This window comes from Rhinatrema bivittatum, chromosome 2 (assembly GCF_901001135.1).
Source record: "Rhinatrema bivittatum chromosome 2, aRhiBiv1.1, whole genome shotgun sequence".
NCBI classification, from domain to species: Eukaryota; Metazoa; Chordata; class Amphibia; order Gymnophiona; family Rhinatrematidae; genus Rhinatrema; species Rhinatrema bivittatum.
Genome location: NC_042616.1, coordinates 413738839 through 413752462, shown reverse-complemented (window position 1 = coordinate 413752462; position 13624 = coordinate 413738839). Strand labels below are relative to the sequence as shown.

Below are 13624 nucleotides of genomic sequence, written 5' to 3'. Positions count from 1 at the left end.
TAGCTGGATAACTTGTGAGCTATCCAGCTAAATGCCAATATTTGAATATTTCAGCCAATTATCCAACTAAAGTTTACTTAAATGGGGTAAATCAGCTGGGAAAAGGATCTAAAAGAGGAGAAAAACCACAAGCAGTTGCAAATGAAAGATTGGTTCCAAGAGGTAGAAGCTCAAAGGAGCAAGAGGAATCTGCTAGGTATCTATTCCCCCCATCCCTTTCCCTCTCTCCCCCCTTCCCCTCCCCCTCCATCAAAAAAAAGGGAGAATATGCAGAGATCTATCCAGGAAGTAGATGCCCCAGCTGGGGATTCAGACTGACTATCTCTTTCTCACTTCAATGCAGAAACTGAGGGAGATGAAAGTAATTGATAAGAAGAGAAGCTCAGAGTTGAGACAAAGGCTAACATCCTCTGGCCAGGAAGAGCCAGAATCCTCTCCAGATTAATCTCCTCATCAGCCAGCTCAGGCATCCAGGCAGAAGAGGCTTGCTCCATCCATCTGTGGCAATGGTTCGGGAAAGAAACGTTCGGCTGCTGTATAGTCACTTACTGCTTAGGGTGCTCAGGAGCACAGAGTAGAGAGGAACAGGTGTATTCAGCATATGTAGGTGAGAATCCACATCTGACAAGTGCGTACACCTGAAGGCATAATGTCACTTGGTTGGAGACTTGATTTTTATTTTAACATTTCTATGGCATTTAGGAAAGTCTGTGTAAAAATGTACAAAATGTTTTTACTGCAAGTTGTAAAAAAAGCAGTTAGTATACCCAGAGCAGAAAGGCTTCCCAAATATGTCAAGGAAATGCGCCTTGGACTCTGCTCTGTCTGAGCAGCTATTTCCTTTTGGAAGGATACCGATTTTCATCATTAGAAGAAGTAATAAAAGTTGGGGTTTTTTTTGTGGTGAAGATGGGACTTTGTTTTCAGGTAGTGCTTCTAACCTTTTTGTTGGTTGTCCCACCATTTGCTTTTGTTTCTGCTCCCTGCCAAGTCTCGAAGCATAGCTTCCTTTGAGAGAAGAGGCCACAGGTGCCACTCTGTACCAAGCACCAAGTGCTTCTATGTGTGCATGCTGCTAGGCCTTCCCTAATGGGTCAGGAGCGAGGCTACTGCAAAACTCCCGCGAGGTGAGACTGTGAAGCTTTGCCCAATACATAGCTGCCGCAATGAGAAGCAGTGGAATAGGGGAGGCTTAGTCTAGCTTCCAGGCATCAGAGAGCCACCTCACTTAAACTCCCCTTCAATTTTCATGCTACTTACATTGCTGCAAAGGCTGCAGGTACTTTTCACTCGTGGTCTTTGCACTCATTTTCCAATGAAAAGTAATAACACATTCCATTTCTTTGAAAATTGCCCCAGGAAAAGGACCTGCTGAGTTCTCTACACCTGTTTTTGGTTTTTTTCCCCTGTGGATCTTTTTTCTATCCAAAACTGCACAGAGTTTTCTCCCCCGACCTAAGGAGAAGCACAAAGGTTGTGCAACTGTGTGTGCACTTTCACCTGCATACAGGGTGGGCAGTCTTCAGATGGGTTGATTTGTATGGATAAAAATGCTTTTTACCCCTGGAAATCCTTCATCAGAAAACCAAAGGAGCAGGGATACTATGTTGCTGCCTAAACCTTAGCAGCAGAGGAGATGAAATGTATGTGTGCATTTGTAGTGCATTGAAGTGAATCTTAAGACCTGCGCGTGGGCGCACGTGTGCATTTGTTTGCTGGCGTGTGCATATGGATACGGCGATTTTATAACATACATGCGTATATGCACGTATATGAGCACTTGTTATAAAATCGGCTATACGCGTGTACAGGTGCGCACGATTTTATATTGACATGCGCATGTGCATGCAAATGCCGCCTCAAGCGCATAAGCGGAGAGAATTTTAGAATTACGCGCACCGATGCAATTGCCCTTTTTCGCAGTTCGCCTCAGTAAAGGAGGGACCTTCCTAATTCTCCTAACTTGCCTCCCTTTTACCCTACTAGCCCTGACCCTTAAAACCCTGCTGACTAGCCTATTCTTTTTGCTACATGACTTACATCCATTCATAGCAGAAGCGCACTTGTGCGCATAAATACTTACGCGCTGACTTCATTTTTCAGATTGGGCTCACCCATGATCCGCCCAGAGCCCACCCTCGCCCCACCCCTTTTTTGCTTTTTATGATTTGAGCGCGTAATAGGAGACACGCATGTACCTGTATGGGTTTAGAATACATGCAGCATGCGCTGCACTGAGTCACGCACATATTTCCTGACTTCAGCGTGCTTTAAAATCAACCAGATTGTGTATACTTTATTTCATGGACACACAAGACTGGGTTCCATCACAAGCTGTCCTTTTACTATTGTATGCTGACTAGAATTCCCTACCGTAAGGGTGTAATTTTCAAAAAGATTTACACGCTTAAAACTGGGCTTTACACAAGTCCTTTATGCGTGTAAGTGGACTTTTGAAAATTACTACGATAGTTTGTGATATTTATGTGCGTAACTCCTTTGAAAATTACCTCCCCTACGTATATAAATAAAATATTTATTGTAACCGACATTAAACTTCATTATAGATTAGCATCTTAGACAAAGTGGTATGGTTGCTGTGAATGCACAGAAATAAAGGTCAAAGAACAAAAAAAATTATATAAGATGATAAATCTATTAAGTTAGTCCAACAAAAAAGGTATCACCTTGTATAATTTATTTTCTTCATTGCCATTTATTTTTGCCTATAATCTGCCCAAACAAAAATAGTATAAACTTGACAAAACAACAATATAAACTTTATGCTGGCTTTTATTACTTATGCTGCTACTGCTTGCAGATCATAAGACTAGCCATGAGGGGAGTTGAGGGCTGAGTGTGCAAGGACCCATAATAGACTAGCCAACCATGGAGAGCACAGTATCCTAACTAGGTGAATGCTTAACAGTGCAGAATGGTTAGACTAAAGGAACGTGAGAGAGGTTCTGTAAGTGACAGAGGGGAACTAGGTCACTGCTTAGATGATGGAGGGTACCTGGTAGTAGGGGGAATGGCAGAGAGATGGCAGGGGGATATATTATTTGCATTTAAGGTTTGCTAAAGATCAGAACTCAATCTCACACTGGAGACATTTGAATGTATAGCATGGCATAGGGGCCAGGGTATAATGGGCTCTACACAAGGTGCTGTTGCTATGAAGAGATCTAGAAAACAGCAATTATAAAATACATTAACTAAATTAGCAGCTACAAGGAAATTCAGAGGCCTATTTTTATATGTAATTTCCAGTCCTCACTGAATGCTGTTACAGGGAATATACAGGTATTGTCATCTCTTTACCTCACTGTATCACACACACAGTGGAATGTATGCTTATGCCTTCTGCTCATTAAATGTGGTAATAAAACATTGAAGGGGGCCTGGATGTTAAATATTGGTCTTGTTAGAATCAAAGCTGAAGATGACAAAGCCTAACATGTTCTGATTTCCACTACCAGAAGTGAAGATCAGAACATACTTGGGACAGATATGGAGGCAGTAGTAGGAAAAGGGTTGAGAGGTTAGGTAAAGGATGAGATGGGGCAGGAATGGGAGAGAGCTGGTGTTGGGTTACATATGAGAATTTATATGTTTATCTTCTCAAAGTGGACAAATTTCAACTGGGCAGACTGGATGGGCCATTTGGTCTTTATCTGACATCCTCTGCCCGGGCCTATTATAATTCAATAACAGCTAGTTGTGATGGCATGGGTATTGGACTGTGACGTCAGTGAAGGAATATACAAAAAGGGAACGACGAAATAAAATAATGTTCAGCAACGAGCCAAGACAAAAACAGCACTGCAGAAGAAAAACCTAGCATAGTGATAAGTTTTAATAAAATCCGACCTGCTTTAAAATGCACATGGCCGAAGTTATCAGATGTCTTGAAATAAATGCAAGAGCCAGGGGGCGTTTCAACTGCACAGTAGTGCATGTTTATTTGGAGATCCTGGGATGTCCCACCAAGTTCATATAGTGCAATCATTTAAAAACAAGACAAATCAAAGGAAGAGGAGAAAGACCAACCAACTCAATGGCCTTTGCAATGATGTTTTTGTCAACGGCTACCACTATCAGCTACCAGGCCAAATGGCAGCCTGCTCTTCACAAGGAGGTATTTACCTGCTTTTAATAAGAACCAAGAATGTCAGTCCTCATTTTAACACAACATGCACTTCTATAATAAACAGTGAAAAGAAGATATTTTATTACTTTCTAAGGAAACTATTGTTTGTGCTATTGATGATCAACATGCTCTTGTGTGATGATGTAACAAAGCACCAGGTACTGCATTACCCATTACATCTGAACAAGAATCAGTAGACAGCAACCGCTGAGAAGGCCCCCCTCTAAGATTCAGACACCAAACCTCTAGTCATTTGTCAGACTATTCTATTACAAGGACCCATGACAGATCTTGGCTGTAAGTTAAGGTCTCCTGTAAGACATCACAGACTGCAGGACAGGATTACAAAGTGCTGGTTAGTCAAACTCTATGAAATCAGCCAAGTTCACATAGAGATCAACAAAATCAGTATTCACTGTTTATCTATCTGTTAACTTATAAAGGCCAAGAAAATTCATGTGCCAAGGAGGAAACTCATGCCACAGAACTTTTTCAGAACAATTTAAAAGCAGCAGTGCTACTTACCTCTGGGTAAGTAGTTTAACTAATTCTGTACCTTATTTGGAATTCAGAAACTTCAGTGAACAGTTTTTGAAAATAATTTTCAAGGATGACGCAAGGTTAAATATGATCACAATTGTGCTTGTCTGATTTTCAGGTTTGTTACTTTGCTCAGCTTCTAAAAAATGGCAGAATTTGAGCTCCTGTTAATTAAACAAGCAAGGAGGAGAAGGGTGGGTTTAAATTGCTGCAGAGCCGCTAGCAGAAACAAAGAAAGAGGTCAGCACACACTGACCCCTAGTGGGATTACCTAGGGAGAGGAAAATAGTTCACCAATAATGGAAAAATTGGTTCTTACCTGCTAATTTTCTTTCCATGAGTCCTACCAGACCAGACGCATGGCTTTTTTCTCCCCTACCAGCAGATGAAGACCAAGAATACAAGCTTCACTGTATCAGCCCTTTAAGACACTGTGCCACCTGCAGAGATTTCCTTCTGCATGCTTCCTCTGTAACAAGAAAATGCAGCTATTTGGGCACTGGGGGAATTAAAAGCTAAACCCTTCTTTCTGTAAGAAGGAAAGAATAGATACCACTGGAGCCTCAAACAGGGAGATCCACTCTCATACACAGGCCTTGAACACCTTCCAAACACAGATACAGGCTAAAAAAATTGAACTCCTGGCTTGCAACAATGTTGAGAATTTCCTCAGAATACCTTTGCCCCTCAACCTTCTATTTCAGAGCCAAGCTACAAGACAAAAAAGTGATCCACCTGATCTAAGCAAATCAGACCTTGATGAAGCAATTCTGGAACACGACTGAGCCTCAGTGGACCCTCAATGCTGACTCTTAGCAAATCTGAAAACCAGGGTGTCTGGCCTCTCCAGGGCTACCAGATTAATTGGACCCCAATGCATTTCTATAAAACAAATCACCATTTTTATCACAGGCCAAGGTAGAAAAGCATTCAGGGCCACAACTGTAAAAAGATGACTAGGCTCTCTGCTTCTGGTTCCTTTCTTTGGCTGAAAAACCAAAGTCTCTTGGAATTTTTTCTCATTTCCATTAAATCCATCCATGGCTTTCCCCACTTTGAGCTTATCTTGGAGAACATCTCTTCCACCAATTCCCATTCTCCGAGGTCCAACATGTGCCTGCTCAGGAAGTTAACCTGCACATTCTCCACCCCAGGTAAGTAAGAAGCCAATAGTGCTGCCAGATGATGCTCTGCCTGCTGGACTCCTCATTCCTCTTTACATACATCACCATCATTACATTGTCCAAAGGTACTCTCACTGTCGTCCCCTGACCAGAGACAGAAAGATCAGTAGGATCTTGTGATGTTCTTGTCTCTAAACCAATGATGAATCAATATGCCTCAAATCCCTTCCAGAGACCTTGGGTTGTATGTTCCTGGCGAAGAGCCCCCAGCCATTCAGACTGGCATCCATGTTACTACTATCCAATCTCAAATCTCCAGATCCATCCCTTTGGATAAATTGAATTCTGAGAGCCTCCAGTTCAGACTGAGCTTGGCTTCCTCCAGAAAAGATAATCTGATCTCATAATTCTGATACTGAGGACTCCACCTCAAGAAAAGTGCTCTCTGTAATGGTGTCATGTGAGATCCCACCCAGGGAACTAAATCCAAGATCATTGCCATTGATCCAGCACTTGCAGATAGTCCCAGGCCTTAGGACTCCTCCTTGCATAAACTCACAAATCTGCTTCTGAAGTTTCAATATCCTTTCTATAGTTAGAAACACTTTTCCTCACATTGAAACGAGCATCCAGGTACACCAGGTCCTTTGAAAAACTGATAACCCAATCTAGAGCCTGCAAGAGCTGGACCACTCTCTAGACTGCGTGCTGACAATCTTCCTCTAACTATGCTTGAACCAACCAGTCTAGGATAAGGATGCACCATTAATCATTCTCGATGAAGAGCCACCACCTCTATGACCTTTAAAAAAGGGCAAGGTACAATCACCAAAATCAAAAGGAAGAGCTTGAAAGTGGAAGTAACACCCTAGAATTGCAAACTCTGAGAAACCTTGGATCAAGATATGCAAATAAGCTTCTGAAAAGTCCAGAAATGCCAGAAACTCTTTCTTACCGCCGCAATTAAAGTGGATCTCCATGCAGAAGTAGGGCATCTTTAAGGATGCATTCACTTGCTTTAAATCCAAAATAAGCCGGGAAAGAGTCCTCTTTCTTTGGAACCATAAAATAAATGGAATAATCCCCCCAGGATCTTATTATCCCTTTGGCACTGGTACCACTGCTGTCAACTAGAGATGATGGTCCAGCGTGGTCTTTACAGCTTCCTGTTTTCTTTGGGAAGAACATGGCAACACCATGAATGTATCTGGTATTGGTCGAGCAAATTCTAAGGCATCCACTCTCTGTAAAATTGAAACAAATGAATCCCGATCTGGAGAACAGAAGGATGGACCCTTTGTCTCTCATTGTAAACCCTCAACTCTTCCTGAGCCAGCAACGGTATCCATCCTTATCACCTCTTTTGACCCACTCAAAATGAATGAGATATACCATCATACTGTCTCTGGGATACCAAACTCCTGGCTGATAATGTCTAATTTCCTGAAATTTTGGTCTGTTGTATAAACTCTTACAAGCTCCCCTGGCTTTATCCTCAGGTAGCTTATGAATCTTGGACTCGCTAAGATGCTTGACTAGCTTTTCAAAGTCCTCTCCAAATAGCAGCTTCTTTTGAAAAGGCAGGTGACTAAGCTGTGATTTGGACCAAACATCTGCTGCCCCAATTGCACAGCCATAAAATATTGTCTAGCGAAAACAGATGAAACCATACTGCTGGCTGAAGTTTGAATTAAATCATATCAGGCATCCGAGATGAAGGCAAGACAAGCCTCCAGCTTCTTCGCCTCCTGTTCTGCCATTACTTCTTCAAAGGTGGCCACTAGAATGTGTTATACCCAGCACAAACACACTTGAGCCAAATAACTGCTACATACAGATGGACAAAGAGCAAAGGCCCTCTTGAGCTGTCTCGCAATTTTCCTATCCTGTGCATCCTTTAGTGCCACACTACCTTCAACCAGTATGGTTGTCTTTTTGGTGACTGGACACTAAAGCATCTATCTTAAGCAGCCACAACTGTTCCAAGATTTCCTTAGGAAGGGGATATAACTTTTCCATGGCCTTGCCCACCTTCAGACAAGCCTCTGGAGAATCCTATTCCTTAAAGACTTGGCTTTATCTGTCCTATAATAGGGAAAGGCCTTTTGCAGGATCTCTGAGACCATCTAAAATTGTGTCTTTCTCTCTTGCTCCAGTTCTGCCTTCTTTTCCTTAATTCCCAACTCAACTAGCACATGAGTTATCACTGTTGTCAATCATCCTCGTTTAAATAAGTGGACTTGCTTGGATCATTTCCCTCTGCCATGGGGTATTCCCCCTCCTCCAAAGAATCTTTGCCCTGATCACTGTCCACGACTCCCTCAGGAGCTTCTCCCAGAGAATCCTTCCCACACTCTGATTACATCCCTGTCCTTTCCCAGTCTAGGATGCTTAGGAGGAGGGGGCTGCTGGAGACTCCAAAGAAACTCCCACCAAGTTGAGAGAACATAAACCTTTCTTAATTAAAAAAGATTTCCCCAAGGGGGAAAGGACTGAAGGATCTGTTAACACTCAAAACCTCCTCCCTCAAGACCAGGACTTAAAATAGCTACTGTTCCCGCTCACCTAGGTTCCCCTTCGGCACTATTAGGTTCCCCTTGTTGCGACATTAAGTTGGAGGAACCACATAAAGCAGAAACTTAAAAAAAAAAATGTTTTTTTCACATCTTGATGTTTTTCACAGCACAGCCACAGGTTAGGAAAATGGCCACTTGTAAATTAAGTGTCTGTTTTCCTAACCCGCGCACAGCCACCTCTTCTGGGCACCCGATTCCGAGGAGGTGCTAGGCACATGAAATTTTCCCTAGTGCCTTCTTCTTAACATAGCAGCTCATTGGCCTACTGCATCGCGCGCCCGGAACAGATGGATGGGCAAGTGTTAGGAAAGCGGGCACTCTATCATGAGCACCCATTTTTCCCGCACAGATATAGCATTGGCCTGCAAGAGTCCAAAGGACTGCACCACAGGAGAGGTAGCCACTGGACTCTAATTCAGTCCCCCTGCTCTAGCCAACAATTGTTTCTCTAACACTTTTTTTGTTAAACTTTACTGAGCCAATCCAGCCAGCTGAATTAATAAGAATTAAATACTTCCCTGAACGATGTCTTCAGGAGCCAGAGCAGAGAGGAGAGGTGAGTAGAGAAAAGGGAATGAGAGAACCAGCACCACTGGCTTTCAAACCACTTCACAAGCACACCGAGGACCCCAATCCCAAGCTTGCCCCTACTTGATCAGGATGATAGCCTTTGCAGACCTGCCACAACCTCTGGGAGTAATTTGTTCACCAGATCATCTGTCTGCAGGTTTGGCATCTCTAAACTCTGCTGGAGATAGAGAAATATTAAGGAGCTGCAGGTAGCACAATGTCTTAAAAGGCTGATATAGTGAAGTTTTTATTCTGTCTCCATCTGCTGGTAGGGGAGAAAAACACATGCATCTGGACTGGGCAAAAAGAAAAATATTCAGAGGCAAGACATACAGAAACCTTATTCTGGGGATAAGTACAAATATTTTAATACATGACTTTATTATCTACCTGCAAAACACTGCTGGCTTTAGGAACTGAAAAATGAGCAGCTTTGCACATTCTACTGATCCTTTAGAAGAATATGCAGAATAGAAAAAAAGGTTTTCAAACTTCAACCATACATGCACACTCCAGTAGGTTACAGCTTGTGGTACATGTGGGCAGAACTCAATAATTCTGAAGTAACCAATAAAAACCAAGTCAGATGATTTTTTTAAGAGGTCTCATAAAATTTGGTTACTAATAAAAATCCATTTTTCATATTTAGCAAAATGATGAGACTTCACTTGTACTGCCTAGTCACAAACCATAACTCAGGAGAAGCACAAATCTTAACAGAGAAAAACCGATATAATAAATGCGCTCCTGCTTGCAAGATTTCCTAAAATTAAAGATAATAGTTCAGACCTTAACGTACAGGCTTCAAAGAATTAAATACACAGACTTTTGTTTCCATCACTCCAGCAATGAATTGACTGATGAAGCAGTAATGAGCGTTAAATTTATTTAAAGTGCTAAATGAGTACTCTGAGTATGGACAAAAGATAAGATTTTAGTGTGTTCAGGCAAATTGCAATCTGGTCATGAGAGGCCAAGGAAATTCACTGTTCTTGTTCAAATGCAGGACAGTACTAGAAGCTCTGTTATATTGCTGAGGACAAACAGGAAAGACCATGAAAACAGATAAGAGGAGACAAAACATTTTCCTAGAAGAAAACCAATCCAGTAGCATTTACTGCAGAAAGATGGTGGTTAGCGTTAAAAGGGACACAGTGCACCTTTGAAGCAGTGGTTTAGCGGCAAGCATGTACCGCTATGGGGACAACATTCAGACTGGGACTTTTTACCTGCAGACTTTGCACTCAGTTTCCAAAGAAAGCCATCTGTGTACTTTACCTTTGAAACGTGCCATAGAGGAATCCGTGGACTTTTTGCCCCCTCTTTTTATGTGGGTAGATTTTCTGAGGAAAAGTAACGCTTGCAGACTGAAATACAGTCTACACGTATTATTGTCCAATCTCCCCCCCCCCACCCCACCCCTCAGGAACACCTCCCTTAAATGAGGCTAAAGGTATAGCTATCACGTAAATGGCTTTCAAAATTGTTCTCTTAGAAAAATTCATTTTGTATAAGAACAGAGCTCCCAACCACCTCCAAGCCATGAGAGATAATAAACTGTCTCTCATAATTGGTTATTGCCACACTTTAATATGCAAATCAGCCAACACGGACCAAATCATTTTGTTTAGCAGGATGAGAACATGCAGAGAGAGTCTCTCTTTAATACAAGCCAGTGAAATAGCAGCTGTTCTTTCTGGCTCTTATATCAGTTTATAATGCACAGGGGGAAAAAAAGGCAAGAATGAAAATGCTAAATGTGGCTCCTTCTGCTCACAAGTCATAATGTGGGCATTATTAGTGAACAAAATGGCTTCTTCCATTGCAGGCTGAATTGTACGTTAAAGTGTCACACAACATTCAGGATTGCATAGTTATGAAGCTACCTCCGAGACCCCCACCTCTACAGGATGGGGCTGGTGGCAGTGCTGCAGCAAACAGTGGAAAACCCTCTGTCAGTCTTAAGCGAGTTTCACGTCCATTGGTCCTGTGTCGTCGTCGGAGGACGCCTTTCACGCTACATTTTGCCTGGGCTGAAAGGTGCGGGTGCTCGGCAGGAGGTGTGCTGCCCGAGGCTTCGGCTTTGTACAATGCCCATGGAATTGGGCAAGAATATGTGAACCCCCACCCCTTGCAAAAACCAAAAAAACAGAACAAAATAAAAGAACAGTTTAGGCTTTAAAACACCAACCAATCAGATTAAATATTCACTGTACATGTAACAGGCAGAAAAAGGAGAGCGCATGTCTCCAGCCACCATACAAATTCCCCTTACTCCTGCCAACCAGGAATCATTTTTATAGACATGTAAGAAACTTGGCCAGCTGGAATTGTTTATAAAGTACTGGAGCAAACAAATTCAAAATCTACAAGCATATCCACTCTTAGTTAAAACTGTCAGAGGGTAGAAGCCTCCTCTCTCAGTAGTGGGGGCTCAGGCTTTTCTTGACCACTTTTGACTTTCCCCCCACCGTCTAAGGACTGGCTTAGGGAATTCATCTCAGCACACAAAGCTGCACGTTCCATAAAATGTATTATTATTATATACTGAGTAGAAGAGAGAAGACCCCCTTTCTCCATCAGAACAGTAAAAATTTATTTTTGGTTTTAAAGCAGTTTTAAGCCCTTGAACCCCTCCCTTAGGGTTCAAATCATGTTAAACCTAGCAAGGTGGACTCCAGAGCCCTCTTGCTTGAAAGTTAAAAGCTGGCATCCAGCTCCGCCGTCCCCTAACTGTGTTTGCCAACAAAGCGACCCCCAGCTACAAAGCCCACCATCACATCTCTTGCATGGATTGCTGCAGCTATAATAAAAAAAAAAAAAAAAAAGCCTCATCTCTAAGAACTGTGATACTCGTGACAGCATAGTCCCCCAAATTAAACATATTGCCTCCTTATCCCCCAAGCTTCAATAGGTCATGCGCCGGGGGAAGAAAGCACTTTTTGGAGACAGCGCCTGAGGCAAAAGGTTGAGACAAGGAACAGAGCAAACATGGAGGTGGTCACCAACCATCGGCCACACAGAATAAGAATGTCTGCAACTCGTGAGAGGCAAGGGAGCGCCAGAGTCCCGCCACTCTCCATCTACTAACAAATGGGCAGAGGCTGCTGGATTGCAGGGAGTAATGGTAGGGCAGACGGTATGGGCTGCCCCCATACTTGGCCAGAGTAACAAATGGGCAGGAGAGAGGATGAATCCTGAAGCTTCCTCACCACTATTCAGGAACGGTGCAGGAACGATGGAGCCGCCTGGTAAATAAGCCCCGCCTCTGATGTAGGCTGAAGGCCCCACTCTCTTTCTTTACTCTCAGCCCTCATGTTCATTTTGCTTTCGCTCTCCTCCTAGACTCCTTTACCATTTCCTAAAGGAGAAAGCGCACACACTCACTCAATTAAGCCAGCTTCAGAGCAAAGGGCTGCAAAGCAACTTATAGATTTCATCTCTCGGATCGTAACAGGATTTGTTGGCACCATTGGACGTGTGCAAAACCATCAAGACACAAAAGAAAAAACATTTTTAAAGGTTAGGGAAAGAAGTGTTTGGTTTTTTTCTGCGGTTGCTGCTGCTGTTATGAGCTTTGAGTTTGAGCTGCTGGACTGAGGAGACTCAAGGTTAGGCACATGTGAGGTATTGTGAGGCACTGACCCGGGGGGGGGAGGAGGCTTGAACGCGCAAACTCATTCAGCAGTACAGTCCTTGCTTGCTCACATCCCTTCCTAATCCCGACTCTGGACAAGGACACCACGTCACGCAAATGCCGTCTTTTGTTCCCTCACCAACTAGGTTCTTCAGGTCTGTCCCCCTCAGCGGCTGGAAAGAGCGTCTTCTTGCCCCTTTCCGATCCATCCTCGGTGCAAGTTTGCTGCCGTGACCTCTCTTCTCGGCTGGTTCTGGCTGCGCGCCCTCAAGTCCCTTTTATAGAAAGGAATCCGACGTGCTCAGTGCGGGCTGTGGACTGACAGGGAAATGGCTTCAAAGGATGAGCATCATGGGGGTGGGCAGGGGCAAGAAATAGGAGGATATCTGCCTGGGGCAGAGCAGACCCTCACATCAGGCCTTGCTCCGGCTTGGTAACAAACCCTTTTCCACTTTCCTCTTTTTTTTTTTTCCCCGTCTTGCTCTTAGCTTTTGTCCTTTGGTGACTTGGTTTTGGACTCCTGTTTGTTGCCCAGCAGTTTCAGTACCTTAATGGGCTTGAACTTGCCTTTCTTCTTAACTTCGGTCTCAGCATCCTTGTGGAAATCTGCCAAGGGAGAGAAAAAAAGAGTGGCGTTTTTTCCCCCTTCTCATTGTAAGGTTACAGAGTTTTACTACTGAACAAACAATGGATTCAGCAGATAACCTGTTCCAGAGGGAACAACCTGTCTGCCAAATAGGATCCCACCATCTTTTAAGTCTTAAAAAATTATTATATGTACACCCCTCTAGCATGGTTGGACTCGCAGCACAATCCAGGCACCTGAACTGCACAAGGTTTCGAATGTCAGGAGAGGAAAAACTTTGCTCAACTGAAGCTGGGCCACCAAAGGTGCCAGCAACTTGCCCAAGGTCACGCAGCCAGAGGCAGAGGGGAATCCTGCTCCCATGAGTTGCGTGGTTTTAAGCCTTCAGTGCACTGTCGGTTAGACCCGACCTCCTTTGGACCCTTGCATAAGGAGGGTCTG

The 13624-nt window shown here is 43.4% G+C and overlaps 2 protein-coding genes across 7 annotated transcripts in view; one reads left to right on the top strand and one right to left on the bottom strand.

The window, feature by feature from the left end:
• The window catches only part of C2H22orf23 (chromosome 2 C22orf23 homolog), a 55464-nt gene extending 54556 nt beyond the window's left edge, over positions 1-908 (top strand). For all 6 annotated transcript variants that reach the window (XM_029590139.1, XM_029590144.1, XM_029590140.1 and 3 more), the window contains one exon: positions 344-908. In XM_029590139.1, the coding sequence (XP_029445999.1) occupies positions 344-445 (102 nt within the window). In that variant the 3' untranslated portion in view covers positions 446-908. The remainder of the gene's footprint in view (positions 1-343) is intronic.
• A 3024-nt stretch (positions 909-3932) lies between these two features.
• Positions 3933-13624, bottom strand: part of MICALL1 (MICAL like 1) — a gene marked incomplete at its 5' end in the record, with an annotated part of 72311 nt that continues 62619 nt past the window's right edge. The window contains 1 exon segment of the mRNA XM_029590138.1: positions 3933-13203. Within this exon segment, the coding sequence (XP_029445998.1) occupies positions 13082-13203 (122 nt within the window).